Source organism: Octopus sinensis, linkage group LG10 (assembly GCF_006345805.1).
Source record: "Octopus sinensis linkage group LG10, ASM634580v1, whole genome shotgun sequence".
Classification (NCBI taxonomy): Eukaryota; Metazoa; Mollusca; class Cephalopoda; order Octopoda; family Octopodidae; genus Octopus; species Octopus sinensis.
In genome coordinates, this window is record NC_043006.1 from 86,859,087 (window position 1) to 86,879,370 (window position 20,284).

The following is a 20,284-nucleotide window of genomic DNA, read 5'->3' on the forward strand; positions in this document are numbered from 1 at the left end:
TTGCAGAGAGAATAGTTGGCAAGGAGCCTTGTACACACTCTTTGCTGATAAAATTGTTGATCAGAATTACCTAGTGAGGTAATGAGAGAAATTTTTCTTCTCTAAATTGATCATTATTTATATTTCATTATGTTAATAACCATAATTAATGATCTTAATGATCTCATTCATTATAATAATAATTCTTTCCTTCTTAAACACAAGTGAAGATAACACAGTATATATATGTATATATATATGTGTGTGTATGTATATATGTATATATATGTGTGTGTGTGTATATATGTATATATATATACATATACAAAATGGGTGGCTTATTAGTAATTAGAACCTAAAGGCAAACTTAGTAGAGATCACAAAAATGACAGAGGGTACTGACTAGCACAGCTTTTGCTAAAGGTAAGAGTTACACTAACTCAGAGCCACATACATTTCTTAGGTTCAATTATTGTTCCTCTTAAATATACACTTCTCGGGTTTAATTTTCATCCCATTCTCCACCCCTGTATCAATGCATATGTGAACTTGTACAGCTAAATCGAAGACACATAAACATAGCTAGCTTATTACCAATACAGTTTCTACTTCTTTTAATCTCTTCCTCTCTCCTCTCTCCTCTTCCAATTGTCACCCCAAGCATCTATTCTCTCCTCTCTCTCACTCCATTCATGCTTTCATCTTAGTTTTATGTCCACAACCTCTGTCTCTTCTACTGACTCTATTAATTACATTGCTCTTTATAAAGGAGACAATATAGAGCTATTAGGCTTTCCTTTCTTTCATAGAGTATAGGGCCTTGGTACTAGTACTGGTGCCATGATAAAACGGCCTCAGCACAATACGTCTAGTGGCTGTTGAGTGACTGGAGACAATGTAGTGTCAAGAGGAGCATTAGTTTGGACTTTCTGAGGATGTGACAACTTCTCTAATGCTGGTGCCATGATAAAATGCACCTAGTACAATCTGTAAAGTGGTTGGAGATGAAAATGGCACCCAACCATAGAATCCAAGTCAAAATAGTATTCACATGAAACATGATGCTGTGACTTATTAAGTAGGAGAATAACTCTAAATATGAGATAGATTTACTCATGACAACTCGCTAGTCAAACCTATGAAAACATGGAAAGCAGCATGTAAAATGATGACAATGACAATAGTCGTAGTGCTACCGGTGGTTGATGGTGTTTGTGGTTGTTCTTGTAGGTGATGAAGGTTAAGAGTGGTGGTGGTGGTAGTGGAGATGTTGGTTGTGGTAGGAGTTAGAGGTGATGGTTAATGGTGGTAGTATTGATTAGTGGTGATAGGTGGTGGTGGTTAGTGATGGTAGCATGTAGTGGTAGTGCTGGTTAGTGGTGGTGGTAGGGATCAGTGTTGGTGATGGTGGTAGCGATGGTGGTGGTTAGTGGTGGTAGCGATGGTGGTGGTTGGTTAGTGGTGGTGGTGGTAGTGGTTAGTAGTCGAGGTATCTTAAACTTTGGAAGACAGTTGTAGCTGACCATATTTTTTACAGCATAATTTATATCCTCTCTAACTTTATCCATTTAACAACATTTAAATTATGTAGCAATACACAGCTCACTGCTGGGGATTGCCAGGGACCCACTATAATCTATTATAAACACAATGAAGGAAATATTCGTTTTTTCCTTTTACCATAGGAATCTATTCTATGTTAGGAATGATGTAGTCAGTAGTACTACAATGAAAGAGATTACAATTGGTAAACATCTTCAGAGAACCAACAAATCAAACTTGAGCAAGCAGAGAATGAAATCAAGGCTTCATGAATAATGGATTATAATTATGAGATTAATGTTCAAAGATGTTACTGTTTTTGATGATGACATTGTTTGTTGGTGTTGATGCTGTTGTTCAGCCTCCAGGTCAGCCCAGATCCAGCAGGCATACCATCAAAGGTTTTTCTACTATGAACATTCCATCTTATAATAACCATTATATTAGTGGATTGAACAGAAACTTATTGTATATAGTACGCTGCATTACAGCTTTCAGAAAGATTCAATCATTTAATAAAAAAAGATTGATGAAATAAATGCCAAGCAAATAATGGGGTTGAAAAAATTGACTAAAATCATTCAAAGCAATGCTCCAACATGATCGCTTTCACTCACAGTTAAAATGGGAGTGAAATATAATTACAAGGTGATGTGAACAAAGCTGATTGGTTATGGTATTTGCTTATAAGCTGAAATACTTTAAGCTGAAACCCAGCACACGTGTTTTGTTGTGTTTTTTCAGAAGCTCACTTAACACTTTTGTGACCATATTTCTGACGAAACAATTTCCACATGTTTTATTAGGTTAAAGTATTGGTGTAACATTTAAACTGTGTATACAGGCATGACTTTGTGGTAAGGAGCTTGCTTCCCAACCACATGTTTCTGGATTCAGCTCCACTGTGTGGCACCTTAGGGAAGTATCTCCTACTATAGCCTTGTATACACACACATGTATATATCTATCTGTGTGTGTCTTTGTGTCAGTGTTTATATCTCCATCACTGTTTGACAACCAGTGTTGGTGTGTTTATGTCTCTGTAACTTGGTGGTTCAGTAAAAGAGACTGATAGAAAAAGTACTAGGCTTAAGAAATAAGTTCTGCAGTTGACTTGTTTGACTAAAACCTCTTCAAGACAGTGCTCCAGCATGGCTGCAGTCAAATGACTGAAAGAATAAAATAATAAAATATGGCACAGTACAGGCTGTTATGTTTTGTCTCAGAAAAAACTTCTCAAAGAGACTTGTATGTTTAAAACACGGTGCTTTGTTCAAAACATCAGTAGATCATCAGACGGCATTTCAACCTGATTTTATCTCTTAAATGATAAATACCCTGGACATTCTGAATAAAGGTGAAAATACTAGTATTGGTGTTTCAATTAATGAAAATAATAAAATACTAAATGAATTAATTTAGTAAAATATTGAATTTTGTCATTAAACTGACATTTGACCATAACTTAAGAGAAATGTCTGGGATCAATAAACTCAGGTATTGAACCAGAAACTGTAAATTGTTCCTTTTTCTTGGCATTTTCAATAAATTAGTGTGTATTCTCTGTTTCCAGCAGTGAGCATTGCCATGTAGTCTATTTGTTGCTAAATGGACAAAGGCAGTGAAAAAGAAGTGAAAAAAGATTTTGCTGCCAAAATCATGGTCATCTACATCTGTCTTCCAAAATTTATTGTCATTATATTCATTGTTTCACATCCATTTTCTCTACTGATGTAGGATGGCCGAGTTATCATGTTCAGCATTACCTCTTATTTGGAGTTATTCTCCTTTAATTTTTATATTCATTGCTTTCACACATTGGAATGAGAGAAACCATTAAAACAGCAAAAGATGTAACTAGATACTCAAAGAGATTTAAGCTTGAATCACTCTTAATTTCTGACACATTGTCTCATTTTAATAATTGTAACAAAGGCAACAACAAGAATATACTTACAGTGTCAAAATCTGGTTCAACAGCTTTTACTCCAATCCACTGCATAAAAGTGGCAAATCCTTCATTCAGCCAAAGATCATCCCACCATTTTAAAGTAACCAAATTTCCAAACCACTGTAATGATAGAGAAAGACAATTTTAAAATAAAATACATATGTAAGAATAAAAAATTACTAGTTGTAGTAGTAGTGGTGGTGGTGGTGGTGGTGGTATTCATTGTCATAAATATTATCATCATCATCAACCTCAGCACACTTCATCCAGTATCATCATCACCAACTACTGATCAGGTGGAACGCATTAACAATCCATAGAGATAATCGATCATAGATTGTACAGATATTTGTGTTGCTGTTACAATCCAGCAGGGCAGTAGAGTGACTTGGCAGAATTGTTAGAGCATCCGAGAAAATGCCAGTTGTTTACAACATATTCAAATGGCTTTGCATTTCTCTGGAGTCAATAAATTGCTGCCTTAGTGTCTTAATCAGGAACAATTGAAATTCACCAGAGAAATAACCCTCACATCCTATGAAACTGTTTTGGTAACCAGGAACAATGATGATTTATAGAGTGCCTTGAGAATTCGATGATCATACAGAGTGTGGACACTTTCAGAAGACTTTTGGTTTGAGTATTATGGTAAACTTTGATAAATCTTTCAACTGATAGTTATCAAGAAATGGGAGGCATCATGTTACGTGTCCTACTAATGCTTATGATTTAAACAGCAGAGCATACTAGAGACGTCTTAGTAAAAGCTGAAGTTTTCTCTATGCACTTTTGATATGGTTTTATATTTAAATACAAATATCATATGCTATATCTATAAAATTTATATTATATTGCACACACACACACACATATATATTTCTTTATTGCCCACAAGGGACTAAACATAGAGGGGACAAACAAGGACAGACAAAGGGATTAAGTCGATTAGATCGACCCCAGTGCGTAACTGGGACTTAATTTATCGACCCCGAAAGGATGAAAGGCAAAGACGACCTCGGTGGAATTTGAACTCAGAAAGTAACAGCAGACGAAATACCGCTAAGCATTTCTCCCGGCGCACTAACGTTTCTGCCAGCTTGCCGCCTACATTTATATATTCAGTAAACTAAGCCTGAAAGAGATGGATTTCTGTTAAAGGACTCCAAAACTTGAAGTTGCATGGAGCCAAATCAAACGTTTGTTTTTATGTTGAATTATAATACAAACAATAGGCAGAAACATTGAAGTTCCCACCACCTTCAATACTATTCCTGTTAAAAGATCATATTTATATGTATATATTCAATATAAATTCAATTCATTTTGGTTTGATCCAAGTGTGTGGTATTGATAAGCCACAATAATGGTGAAATATCAGTGTCTATCATTCTTGGATTCAATCCAGGGCGAATTGTCTTGCTTAGTCTATGACATTACATTCAGGTGTTCTTTAGCACTGTGCATTATATAGAGCTATCCCAGATGGTATTCCACTGCAAATTTGACATATAAACAAAACACATGCGCTGTGTATGTGTGATCAATAGTGTTTACATTACTAGAGCTGCTTTTAATTTGTAATTTACACACACACACACACATTTGTTTCATTTCTTATTATTAATTTTTCTTAATTCAAATTTCAGGAGATTGTTTTTAACCAGAGTTAGTAATTTATATATAAAAAAATATTGTTCTCATCATTATGTGAATAATTATAATAAATTTAAATGTCCTAGCTTATATAAAGTATGCTAGCACCCACTTTACTACTAAATTTTCAATTGTAGAAAAACATCAAGGAGAAGGCAATTATCTTTATGAAGAAACCAGTCAGAGACATATGAGGTACATCAGTGTACCTATAGAGTTCTCCTATTTTGAGGTATACTTATGCTTTCTTTACTGTAACATACTGATTGTGATTTTATGTTGTATTCATGTAATTAGTGTACTTTAGCAAATAAACTAACAATTATTATTATTATTATTATTATTATTATTATTATTATTACTACGTATATATATTTGTTGTGCAAGATTTTTTATGTGAAGTCGTGTGGTGAAACAGATATTGTTATATTTTGGAATGGTCATTTTGCCAGTTTAGCCAATAAGAACACACGCACTATATATTTGGTGTTACTTTGCTTCAGTGTTATTTATTTTTTACATTAATCTTAATCTTATTTCAGCCAGAGTTCTTTCGTCACACTCCTGTGACCGCATCAGTGGTCCTTTGTTTTCTTCTTTCTTATTTGTGTCTCTCCTTACTAACCGTCAGCCATTTTGTATTTCTATTGTATGTCTTCATTTGCGCATGCTTATATCTCTATGTGCGTCTATGTTTATTTAGTGTGTGTATGTGGGGGGATGCCTGTAATATTTGTATCTTCTGTTTATATACGTTCATGTAATTTGTTTTTGTTGTTGTTTTTGTTTATTCTTATTTTGTTCATGTGTTTATATCCACTTATTATTATCATTACATATGCTTGTATGTATGTATGTATGTATGTATAACAACAATACTAGTAATAATAATAATAAATCGCAAAAAAAAATAATATAGTTATTTATTTCTATTTGTTTATTTATCTGTGTATTTATTATGTTTTCGGGATCCTCTACCATCATATGTTGTGGTGTGTGTTAATGTTCCATTCTAGTTTTCTATTCAGTCTAGGTTTATTTTCTATTATGTGTGTAGCTTCTGTAATTTGTCTGGATGTAAACACATGAACAAAATAAGAATAAACAAAAACATCAACAACAAAAACAAATTACATGAACGTATATAAACAGAAGATACAAATATTACAGGCATCCCCCCACATACACACACTAAATAAACATAGACGCACATAGAGATATAAGCATGCGCAAATGAAGACATACAATAGAAATACAAAATGGCTGATGGTTAGTAAGGAGAGACACAAATAAGAAAGAAGAAAACAAAGGACCACTGATGCGGTCACAGGAGTGTGACGAAAGAACTCTGGCTGAAATAAGATTAAGGTTAATGTAAAAAATAAATAACACTGAAGCAAAGTAACACCAAATATATAGTGCGTGTGTTTTTATTGGCTAAACTGGCAAAATGACCATTCCGAAATATAACAATGTTATTATTATTATTATTATTATTATTATTATTATTATTATTATTACCATTATTATTATTATTGAGTGAGCGAGCAGAGCATGCCATCAAAGTGACACTGGGGTAAAATATACGAAGCCCAATATACCCATCATGACTACCCGTCTGATAAGGGCACACCAGGCACATGCATCACAACCATATGTGCGCGGCATGGTGATCTCATATCAAGATAAACTGCACATGACCTTGCAGGTGGGGCCCAGTTAGAATTTTCTTCAGGTTGAGTAGCCCATCCCGCTCAAACGGTCCCTGAATAAGGGTTGTTTAAGGATGTTGAAAAACCCACCCATGTCTCCAGAGGTGAATTATTCAAACCCCAAAGAATCCCTCTCAACACATGGCTATGATGCTCCCCCACTACTTCTGCTCGTGATCAGAGATGCACATATCGTCAGCCACTAAGGGACATGCTTAACTGGTTAAAGTCAAACAACTGACAAGCAAATCTGTGGTATTGAGCAGAATATTTGCTGTAGCCCATCTTTTATACCAAGACAGAACAATGTACATGATAACACTTCCAATCAGTTAAGATCAGAAGCCATGAGAGCCACTGCCTGGTACTGCATCAGGGCATTTATTATTATTATTATTATTATTATTATTATTATTATTATTATTATTATTGAGTGAGCGAGCAGAGCATGCCATCAAAGTGACACTGGGGTAAAATATACGAAGCCCAATATACCCATCATGACTACCCGTCTGATAAGGGCACACCAGGCACATGCATCACAACCATATGTGCGCGGCATGGTGATCTCATATCAAGATAAACTGCACATGACCTTGCAGGTGGGGCCCAGTTAGAATTTTCTTCAGGTTGAGTAGCCCATCCCGCTCAAACGGTCCCTGAATAAGGGTTGTTTAAGGATGTTGAAAAACCCACCCATGTCTCCAGAGGTGAATTATTCAAACCCCAAAGAATCCCTCTCAACACATGGCTATGATGCTCCCCCACTACTTCTGCTCGTGATCAGAGATGCACATATCGTCAGCCACTAAGGGACATGCTTAACTGGTTAAAGTCAAACAACTGACAAGCAAATCTGTGGTATTGAGCAGAATATTTGCTGTAGCCCATCTTTTATACCAAGACAGAACAATGTACATGATAACACTTCCAATCAGTTAAGATCAGAAGCCATGAGAGCCTCTGCCTGGTACTGCATCAGGGCATTTATTATTATTATTATTATTATTATTATTATTATCATTATTATTATTATTATTACCATTATTATTATTATTACCATTATTATTATTATTATTATTATTATTATTATTACCATTATTACCATTATTATCATTATCATTATTATTATTATTATTATCATTATTATTATTATTAAGGCAGTGAGCTGGTAGATTATTAGCATGCTGGGCAAAATGCTTAGTGGTATTTCATCCGTCTTTACATTCTGAGTTCAAATCTTGGCGAGGTTGACTTATCATCAAGTGAGAGAGCAATGCATGCCATAAAAGTGGTACTGGAGTACAAATATATGAACCCCAGTATACCCATCATGACTACCCGTCTGATAAGGGTACACTAGGCACATGCATCACAACCATGTGTGTATGACACGATGATTTCATATCAAGCTAGACAGTGGGGCCCAGTTAGAATTATTTTCAGGTTGAGTAGGCCACCCCACCCAAAAGGTCCCTGAATAAGGTTTCTTTAAGGATGATGAACAAAACACCCATGTTTGCAGAGGTGAATTATTCAAACCTCCCCAAATACCTTTCAATACATGGCTACAATGCTCCCTCACTACTCCTGCTCATAATCAGAGATGCACATATCTTCAGCCAGCAAAGGACATGCTTACCTGGTTAAGGTCAACCATTCGATGAGCAAAACTATGGTAGTAAGTAGAATATATTGCTGTAGCCCATCTTTTACACCAAGACAAAATATGTGCATGATTACACTTCCAATCAGTTAATATCAGAAGCCAGGTGAGCTACTTCCTGGTACTGCATGATTATTATTATCATTATTAAGGCAGCAATAGTGGCAACCTGGCAGAATCATTAGCATGCAGGGCGAAATGCTAAGCGGCATTTCATCCAACTTTATGTTCTGAACTCAAATTCTGCTGAGGTCGACTTTGCCTTTCATCCTTTTGGGATTGATAAACTAAGTACCAGCTATGCACTGGGGTCAATGTAATTGACTTATTTCCCTCCTACAAAATTTCAGTTCTTGTGCCTATAGTAGAAAGGATTATCATTATTAACCCATTGCCTGCCAAGAGCCCCGTTTGGAGATCTGCTAAAAACAGTCTCACTACAGGTTGTTTGTTGTATCTAAAGTGAATTGCTTATGTACATTACCTTTGTGGAGGTGTGTTTAACAATATTTAGAAGTTAAAGTTTGTCCTTATTAGCTCTGTCTAATTCTAGAGGACATTTTATATAATAAATTGTAATTTTTGAACAAAAAAAAAATCGACTGTTTTGAAAACTTTTCTTTTGCATTTTCTATCTATATCATTCATTGATATTTCATACACATTCATATTTGATACTATAGTTTAAAAAAAAAAACAACTAAAATGTTTATTATTGCAACTGAATAGAAAAGGATAAATGTGCTCTTTTTTCAGTAGTTGTCATTTGGGATTTTTCGAAAAATTTAAAATGATTTCCAAAATAATTCACATATGAAGAAAATTTAAATACTATATATTATTTTTAACTCCCAAGACTCCTGGCAAAGCCAAAATATATGAATAAAAAATTTGGCAGTTAATGGGTTAAGGTAGCAAGCTGGCTGAAAATGCTCAGCAGCATTTTGTCCATCTTTATATTGTGAGTTTCATAAGTGAGATTATCTGAGCAAAAAATCAGTGTTGTGTTTATGTTCTTAGTGAACATTTTGCCTTATAGCTCTGTGTTCTGAAAGTAGTAGATTAAAAAAATTCCTTATATGTAAAACAGGTAAGAATTGATTACAGCAAGAGCATTGTAATGTTGGAATGCTGCTTCAAATGAATAGCTGTCCAACCCATACCAGCAGAAAAAAGAAAGCTGAAAAACAAACTTATTGTGATATGGCTGAGTATTGAGTGTTTGCTTCCCATTCAACCTTAAAATATTTGTTTTGAATAAATCTTCATTCCTAATTAAGAAAGTTCCTCAAATTGGGGTTCCCATTCCATTTATATTTATATTTTTTAATTATTTTCTAATTGCTAATTAGTTCTAGGGACTGAATTAAGAGATAGAATCAATTTTAGTAAAAGAGATGAATACAAGAAATTTAGTTATCTTTATGTGTCAGTGACAAAGTAATTAACTGCTGCATGATGGTGGAATACTCTGAGTAGAAACTTAGCTTATAAAAAAAAATTACTCTTATTCTAGTTGATTTACTTTCAGAATCCCAACCTACCATATGTAGAGGGATGGCTACAAATTTATATACAAGCATTTAAAAAAGATATGATGTATTGTTTATGAAGAAGTGAATACTTTAACCTTTGCAGGCCCTCCCAAACTGTGAGGTATGTCAATGTTCAGTTTGAACTTCCGTAGGTAAGTGTCATTAGGGGAAAAAAAAAGATGGTACTTGGATATATTTCTAGAGAGTTATAGCTATGGAGATGAAGGATGAAACAAAAGAAAGAGAAGTAGTATGAGGTAGCTTATAGCTGTTAGTTCAAATTTTCAATGAACAGCTGTTAGTTGAAATAATGTAGAAGTAATTTAAGAGGCAGAGAGTAAATACAGTAAATTGGTCTATAAATGGTTAACGCCTGTAGGAAAGATGTGGTCGGGACAAGGCTCTGAGATGGACACAGATCTAAAGAGAAAAAGCATGATGAAATGGAGTTGTATAGCGAGTATGTTAGAATTGAGCATGAGTAGTGACAGATTACATGTTTAAAGAAGAGAAGTCATATTAGGGATAGTAAGAAAGGTAGAGAAGACATAGGGTTGTCTTTAACATGGTGATTGTTGTCTGTGGTGAGAGAATTTCTGTCGTTTATTCCAATGTTATTTCTAAAGTAGTATAAGATGTTTTTGAGTGTTAACAGCTGCATTGTTACATAGGAAAACTTTCCTGTCTATGTGTTGCACCTAAGTTGTGGAGAACAAAAACTGATCCACTCTGAGGAGTTTTCTCATTCTAAACAGGAAATCTAGCCAGGGATGTAGTTCTAGATTTGTTACAGATATATAGCTGCCTGGACGTTTTGGTGGAGCCGGACTGGAAACTGAAGTAGAATATATCAGCAATTAAGCCATCTCAAATAAGGAGGAGTTGACTACCATACCTTGGGACAGAGTGTAACAGTTTTGACAAGATGTGAAATAAGGACCCTGCAGTTACTACCTCTATCATTCATACACTTTTAAAATTCACATTTGTACATGTGTGTGTAACAGATTTCTAAAAATGATAGTATGCAGTTTGCTTGTTTAAAGAGCCAAAATCTTCTATATAAGCAATAGTAGCTGTAGCAAGTGGGAGTGGTGGATGTAGTTGATACATAGCATGTGAAAGTTCAGTCTATAAGAGACAACAACTGGAATTTGTAAAGTGTATGTTCCTCCCATAAACTTTGGAATAAAAGAAACAGGAGTTGAGTAGTTCCTTTTATTTAATGTAAATCTTCATTCACAAAGAACTTACCAACACACATTTATAATATGCACGAGAGACAATGTTAAAGTTTCAATAATATATTCTGTAGACAATAATAGAAAAGAAAATGAATGTTGAAATATGGACAATGTCTTCTGTGATCAAAAGAAAATCAATAGAATGAAATTGTGAAACAAACAGTGAATATTTTAATACTGGAATATGTAATAGCATAACAGTCTAGATTATTTAATACTGGAAGAAGGGAATTTCAATTTTATAAATGTGTTTCATAAAGAGTTTAAATACAAAAATAAAAAGTATATTGATTTAAAAAGTATTTGTTACACAAAATATGTGGATTGAATGTTTAAGAAATGTAAACAAAATTTGTTCTCTATTTCTCGTTCTCACTTTCCGTACACACGCATATATATACAACTTTCTCAAATACATACATTTGCAACATACAACACACATGTGTCTTATATAAGCATAAACACAAACATGAACATATGATAAGTACATGTGTATGTGTATACATAGAAACATATATACACATATGCTTTTATGTATGTATTTATACATGCAGTTTACTTCAAATAAACTTCTGTACAATTTCTGTTTCACTTTTTCTGCAGATTTTATAAACGTAATATACTGACATTTAAAAACTATATCTTATCATATTTAGTACACTATTTCAGTTTCTATGACACCACCACCACCACCACCACCACCACTGACACTGCCACCATCACTGCCAGCAGCAGCAGTAGTAAGACTATCAAAATTTATTACCTATCTCACTATATGGATTGGACAGATTTGTCATTTTTACTCTAAAGTCCAACCTCTGAACAACATCACTACTTTCCAGCACTGCATATATCATTCAATAGTCTTCACCAAACTGTATCACATATTCGTACCAATATAGTTGTCTCTCCTACATACATTGGTAGGTCTCTTTAATACCCAGCCACTCTCTCAAGTTACTTGTATCCTGCCTCCCAATCAAGTTAAGCATTTTACATCCAACAGATTCTGCTCACCTCATTCCACTTCAGACTATGCAGATCTCCTCTGTTCAACATCTCAGCTTTCACTGACGTACACCATCACATGGATTATGCTCATTTCAAACAACCACACTCATCTATGAATAGAGAAATGCTTTGTTGGTCAAGAGACTGCAGTCCTTGCAGTGCTATTCAACCTCTTCTTTATTAGACCTTTGCAACAACCACCTCCAGCCAGCAGCATTAATTAGATAACCTTGGTAACAGAAGTTATCAACTATGTTTTATAAATTACTGGACTTCATTCCATAGTTCATGAACTTCATACCACAGGTGTTCCCATGTCTAATTACAGCTGTGTATCTATCATATTAAATATGGTCCTGTTACATGAGTTTCCTAAAGCAATTTTATAACAAAGATTATTCTGTAATGGTTCTCAAACATAGCAGTCATCAGTTCCAACATAACAACTGAAATACACATGCACACACACTTCTATATATAAAGAGATACATATATGTATCTCTCCTCTTCTTTCTCTTACATATATGTATCTCTCTTCTTTCTTTCTCACATATATGTATCTCTCCTCTTTCTTTTCTCTCTCTCTTTCTCTGCATACATACACACATTTATGTGTGTGTGTGCGTGTGTGGTGGGGGGTTAGTGCTCATATACAAATATCAATAGACTACAAAACTTTCATGAAAGATATTTAATTTTTATAACCAAATAATTATTGAAAAAAAAAAAGAACTAATAAAAATAGTTTCTAATATTTACACAAGGCAGGTAATATTGAGAAGAGTGGATTAGTTGTATAAATAAACTCTAGTATTTGACAGGTACCATATTTAATCAACCTTGAAAGTATGAAAAGTTGTTACCTCAGGTGAGATTTGAATTATGATCAAAATGACCAGGAGCAAATGCCATGAAACATTTTGTCTGATACTCTAGTGATTTTGCCAACCAGCACCCTAATAATGATGATGATGATGATTTCAAATTTTGGCACAAAGCCAGCAATTTTGAAGGAGGGGGATAAGTCGATTACATTGACTCCAGTACTCAACTAGTACTTATTTTATCGATCCCAAAAAGATGAAGGGCTAAGTCGACCTTGGCAGAAGTTAAACTCAGAATGTAAAGAAAGACAAAATACTGCAAAGCAATTTGCCTGGCATACTATCGATTCTACCTGCACATCACTTTAATAATAATCCTTTCTACTATAGGTACAAGGCCTGAAATTTGGCAGAGGGGTAGTTGATTACATCAACCCCAGTACTCAACTGGTACTTACTTTATCAACCCCAAAAGGATGAAAGGTAAAGTCGACTTTGGTGGAATTTGAATTTAGCATGTATAGATGGATGAAATACCACTAAGCACCTTGCCCAGCATGCTAATGGTTCTGCCAGCTCACCTCCTTCTTAATAATAATAAGAGCACTCAGAGAGCACAAACCTTCACCAAGGCAACACCAACGTCCTCTCGACGATTAGCCAGAAATGATTTTTAAAATGAGAATACCTGAAATAAACTTGACTGTTCTCACAAACGAGAATTCTAAAATCGAACTTGGCTGCTCTCAAAAATTAAGTAAAAAAAATGGAAAAATAATCCAGAATCCTTGTCCTGCATCATATCAATCTCCAAATCTAATCAGTTTGTGCCAGTCAGAAAGTCAAGCATCCTTGAAAGTTTCATCCGAATCCATCCAATGGTTGTTGAGATATCTTGTGCATGAGCAAACAAACAAACAAAAAAAAAACATACAACTGAAAACAATACCTCTGCCTTTGCTAAGGCGGAGGTAATAATAATAATAAATGCCCTGATGCAATGCCAGGCAGTGGCTCTCGTGGCTTCGGATCTTAACTGATTGGAAGTGTTATCATGTACATTTTGTCTTGGTATAAAAGAGGGGCTACAGCAAATATTCTGCTCAATACCACAGATTTGCTTGTCAGTTGCTTGACCATAACCAGCTGAGCATGTCCCATAGTGGCTGACAATATATTCATCTCTGTTCATGAGCAGAAGTAGTGGGGAAGCATTATAACCATGTGTTGAGAGGAATTCATTGGGGTTTGGATAATTCACCTCTGGAAATATGGGTGTTTCGTTCATCATCTTTTAAACAACTTCATTCACAAACCTTTTGAATGGGATGGGTTACTCTATCTGAAGAAAATTCTAACTGGGTTCCACTTGCAAGATCATGCACTGTTTATCTTGATATGAGATAACTATGTCCTGTGCATATGGTTGTAATGCATGTGACTGATGTACCCTTTCAGATGGGTAGTTATGATGAGTATACTGGGCTTCATATATTTTACCCTAGTATCACTTTGATGGTATGCACTGCTCTCTCAATCAATAATAATAATAATTATTATTATTATCATTATTATCATCATTATTTCATTATTTGCCACCAGAATTATGGATGAGGAGGAAATCATAAAGACATACATAGTATGGAGATTTATAAAGAAAACTCAAAAGAAAGAAATAAAAATATGAAATACAAGTAAACATGGTATACAAATAATAGATGATCATGCTGTACTCCTGGTATAACAGGATCTCTGTCTAGGAACCCTGTTGATCCTAGATCACCCTGATCACTAAGAGTGCTCCACTCTGTATATCATTTACTGGCTTAGAGGCTTATGCTTAGAGTAGTTCCATCTACTCTTACCAATCTTTATTGAATGCATTCAAAGACAGCACCTTCTAACCTCACTTTCCTTTTTGAAGTGAAATTTGAAAAAGTTGATATGAACTCTATCAAAGAAGAAAATTTCTATCCTTAAACCTTTCGACCCTGTCTACCCAACAACCTCTTTTACAATAGCCATTGGACAGAAGAAAATTGCCAAGATAAAGGAGGGTGGAATGGCAACCTTCAATAAATTTGATTGGCAGCTGGATTCAACATTGGGTGTTTGATACGATAACACAAGTCAGCAATACCTGGACACTGAATGCATGCATATAGAATGGTTAATCACTCTACACACATCTCAGACAGACCTGTTGACAAGTGGAATTAGAAAAGCTAAGTGCTGCTCCTAATACTTTCAACTTCAAGTGTGAAGTTGACAATAAAACCTGTTTTCAGTTGGATAAAAATGGTTAACAGAGTCATATTGTACCTTGGCCAAAGACAAAAAACAAAAGCCATTGCAAGCTTTGAACTCATGAGTAAATGGTCCTTAATCCATCAAGTTTCTTGAATCAAATGTTTCTCAGCGGAGTACTTTTATCTGTTTCTAACCATTTCATCTAGAAATCATTTTACTTGAATATAAAAGAACATTTCGAAACTTTTATAGTGTGAATAAATGCACTATATATATGATATATATATATATATATATATATATATATATATATATATATATATATATATATGTATATATATATATATATGCATGAATATTTATGTATAAATTTGTATTTTTCCCTTGGTTTTTATGTGCTAAGCCACTTGGTGTTAAATTGATGGTATTATTAAATTAATATCAAATTTTTCACCCTCATTTATGAATATATATATCACACCATCATAATCACCATCTGTTTTCCATGCTAGTTTGGGTTGGATGGTTTGACGAGAACTGGTAAGACTAGGGACTGCATTATCTGCTCTAAGGCTAGATGCCCTTCCAAATGTTAACCACTTTACGAAGTGTATGGGGTGCTGTTTATGTGGCATCAGCACCAGTGCTTTTTACTTGGCACCAACACTGATATCAATTCTGCTGTGGTGGACAGGTCTTATGACACACACACACACACACACACACATATATATATATACCAATTTAAATGAATAAATTTAGAGACCAAACATTCTGTGAGATTCTTACAGTATTGAGAAAATTTGAAGAGCAAAATTAAAAAATAACTGGGATGCTAAGGATGAAAGGGTTACCAAATTTTAAAATATCATTATAAATACAGATGAACAGATAAAGTTTGCATAATCCATAAACAGAAATCAATATTTTGAAAATGTTTATTGCAGAAGTTGTAAAGCAAGAGGTAAGCTCCTGGTGAGTGGAATTGGCAATATTTTTTCAATTGTTGATTAAACCATTTTACATCACTTATTCTGCAAGTGGCATATATAAAAGCATTCTTGCCAAAACATTGCATTCTGTTTCACCATTAAATTATACAGTCTTGCTGCTCATTCCAAAGAAAACATTATTTTGGAGATATTTGAACTTCTAAAAGCTTCAACTATCATTAAAGATTTTTAACAGCTGTGCAACTGATGCACAAATGATTAACGCTTGGAGTGTAATAAAGTGACAGCAGATATGAGGACAGGATATAATTCAACCCCATTAGACTGTAAATGTGTACAAATTGCCTCTTTTGTATTCATCCTCATTATCTAATTAATTGAATCTAGCATCACAGACACACACATTTATATGCACATATACACAGATAAATATGTAAACAACGATAGATTTATGCATAGATGTGAGCATAAATGAATTTCTGTTCATGTTAAATATCATTCACACACATACACACATGTTTGCATGAATGATTATACATGTGCTCTCCATGTAGTTCATGCATGCATTGGCACAAACAAGTGCCTTCTTATATATGTTTGTACTTATTTATACATTCAAACATACATGCACACACACACACATATTGATTCTTTACATGTACAGAATCTTTGTTTAGGTTTGTTGTATTGAGAATGAGCAATTATGAGCTGAGGCCTTGTTCTCAAGGGTTGGTGGAATATTTGGAAACCACACAGCCATTCACTAATGTGATTTCATCTAAATACACAAGTACATCTATCCTTTTAGTAGGGATATATAAACTATCTCCCCAGTGAAGCAACAGCAGCTTTGTAGCTACAGCGATCAACTATTTATTGATCCATTTATACATGGAATGTAAAAGATTCTATAGGTCTTTTGTAGATTGTGTTCTTATGTAACTGTTCGTTTATAATATGCCCATCTTCCTATTCATGCACGTACACACACACACAATGTATAGACACAGGTAAAACATATTTCTAATTCAAAGCTGCAGTATCCTTCAATGGGTGATAAATAAGGATAGTCTTCAAGTAAAAGCATGGTGATGATCAATATCAGCAGGAATTAGATTCAGAATTAAAACAAAGAGATGATGCATACAGATACTCAATGAGCTGAATGAGAGGCTCATATCTTGTATAATGAGATGGCTCTGACCTTACTAGAATAAATAGAAAAGATAGACACCATTTCAGCTTTTTTGTATATGTACAATATACTCTCCTTTCATTTTAACTTTCAAATAAACAAATAGAAAAGGCATAAACTTTACAAGCCACAGTGTAAGTGATCCATCTAAGAAAGCAGTAACTCTGAACAAAGAAAAATATATCTAATACAGTGTAGAGGGGGCTTTTTAACTTTTTAACCCTGCATTATCTTTTATCTTCTCTGTTATTTTTTTTACTTGTTTCAGTCAAAAGACTGTGGCCATGCTGGGGCATTGTCTTGAAGAATTTTTAAACAAATGAATTGACTCTAGTACATATTTTTTAATTCTGATAGTTAGACTCACCAACACTGGTTATCAAGTAGTGCTGGGGGATAAACAGAAACACTCACACAGTCACACACACACACACACACACACTTACATACATACATACATACATACATACATACATACATACATACATACATACATACATACATATAATTTATATATACAATAACAAAGACAGCTATATGCAATATAAAACCAAAACGAAAAATTCAATAGTCACTAGTTGTGACTGAGGGTACCGGGTAGCACTTATATTGCTAGAAATAAGTGTTAAAACAGAGTTACAAGAAGGCACATTTTCATATACTGACCTGGGAGATAACTGCCCCATAAGCAAAGCTAGATCACTAGACTAGACTAGTCTTGCCTGAAAAATTACAAGCTCATCAGTAGTGACCACTCCATGCACACACGCACACACACACACACACAAGGCTTCTTTCAGTTTCCATCTACCAAATTCACTCACAAGAATTTGGTTGGCCTGACACTGTAGTATAAGACATTTTCCCAAGGTACCATATAGTGGGAATGAAACTAGAACCCTGTGGTTGAGATACAACCTTCTTACCACACAGCTACACCTGCACCTAATTCTTTTGCATTGAAGGCAGGATAAAATGCTTTCAATCCATGATGTAAAAGTGACTGATATGATAAATAGGACATCCAGTCATAAAAATCATGTCAAAAGAGAAAGAAACAATGCCATGAACATTAATAGATATTAGTGATTTTCTCCGTTGTTGTGTGTGTGTGGGGGGGGGGAATGATGAATGATCACGACAGGTGGTGAGATGCTCTTAGACATGCTCAACACATGTAACCATGGAGAAACACATGTAAAACAATGATGATGATGATGACAAGGATGATGGCATTAACAAGGTAGAGGTGGTGGATGAAGAGGAGTAGGAGGTAAAGGTGGAGGTGGTGATGATGATGATGTGTGATTAGCCTTATTGAATTTACATGAGAATGTTGAGATGTTCACATCTTTCCCTGGAGCATTAGCAACGCAAGTCATCTAAAATGGCAAGAGTAACAAATGAAAAATAGGTCATGCTCTCCAGAGATTACCATTATTTAGTTACAATGGATTGGTGAAAGTTAATTTGTGGACTTAGAAATTGGTAGTTAGAAAGCTGTAGTCATTCAAAGAATATGCCATAAATTATGACACAAATATTTGAATTAGTGGAGCCATTAATCATTGTAAAAAACATAAAAACTATGGCATAATGACAATTTATCAAATTCATGAAAACTTAGAACATCAGTTTGTTATGTTGATGGAGATTATTGTTATGGCTATGAAGATGGTGATAATAGTGCAGTGATTGAGAAATATTAATATAGCTTGAAGAAGAGATAGATTAGAACACATAGTCAGATGCATTAGAAAAAATATCTAGATATGTTAAAGTAAAAGACTGTAAAGTTGGAGTTGATGAAAAAATAAAGGGTAAATTTCATGCGACCCAATTCTATTGACTTTTGTTTAATCTAATTTTCATGGCCCACTCAGAAGAAGAAGATCAGGCTCAAAATCCTTTCACAAGGCTTTTTCCCAAGGGACAAAAATATGATCAGATTACAACAGAATGAACACTGCTAAAGTTACCTAAAGATCAGATGGCAGTTTTAAACTTGGGTATCAATAATATCTACCACTTAAGAACAATAATGGTTGCACTGGAGGGCTTCCACAAAGTTTGTCTTCCAAATTTCATTCACAAAATTTTGGCCAACCTCAGTCTATGGTAGACGACACTTAACTAAATGAGGTGGTAAGTGGAACCAAGCCAATAATTGTAGACATTTGAAACTAATTTATTAACTACACAGCCATGCTTATATATATATATATATATAATATATATATATATATATATATATATATATATCTGGCCTCAGTTTTCTGCTAAGAACAGTATTCATTTTGTTCCCCAGATTTAAATATCTATGTCTATGTAATAAATGAACAGTAGAATATTTTCATTAAGAAATTTTTCACTGCTAGATGAATAGACATGCCCAAACCCAACCCTATTTTACAAAAAGTGAGCAATGAACCAAACAAAGGAAGAGAGCCTTGCTCAATGGATACAATTCAATAATTGTAACTATGTTTACGCTGTTCATTTTTGTGGCCAATATAGCTGCATTTTAACCATTTCAACTGCTGAAATTCATTATCTTAAATAAATTAGTCAGAAGAGACAGAGGTTCTCCTAGAATGCTGAAAGGGAGGAAGTTGACATACAAGCAGAACATCTGTTGGTTAGTATTCATGGGAAACATGTTGGTGGGGTAGTAGTGAGATAGGTAGCTTGGTTGGAATGCTTGCACTAGAAAAAATGTTAGAGTTATTCAAGGACCAAATAGTAAGAGTTTGAGGCCAGCGAAATTTT

The 20,284-nt window shown here is 34.4% G+C and overlaps 1 protein-coding gene across 1 annotated transcript in view; it reads right to left on the reverse strand.

The window, feature by feature from the left end:
• Nucleotides 1–20,284, reverse strand: part of LOC115216696 (endoplasmic reticulum aminopeptidase 1) — a 1,296,444-nt gene that overhangs the window by 370,878 nt on the left and 905,282 nt on the right. Inside the window, exon 7 of the mRNA XM_029786223.2 lies at nucleotides 3,479–3,592. Coding sequence (XP_029642083.1) covers nucleotides 3,479–3,592 — 114 coding nt within the window. The remainder of the gene's footprint in view (nucleotides 1–3,478; nucleotides 3,593–20,284) is intronic.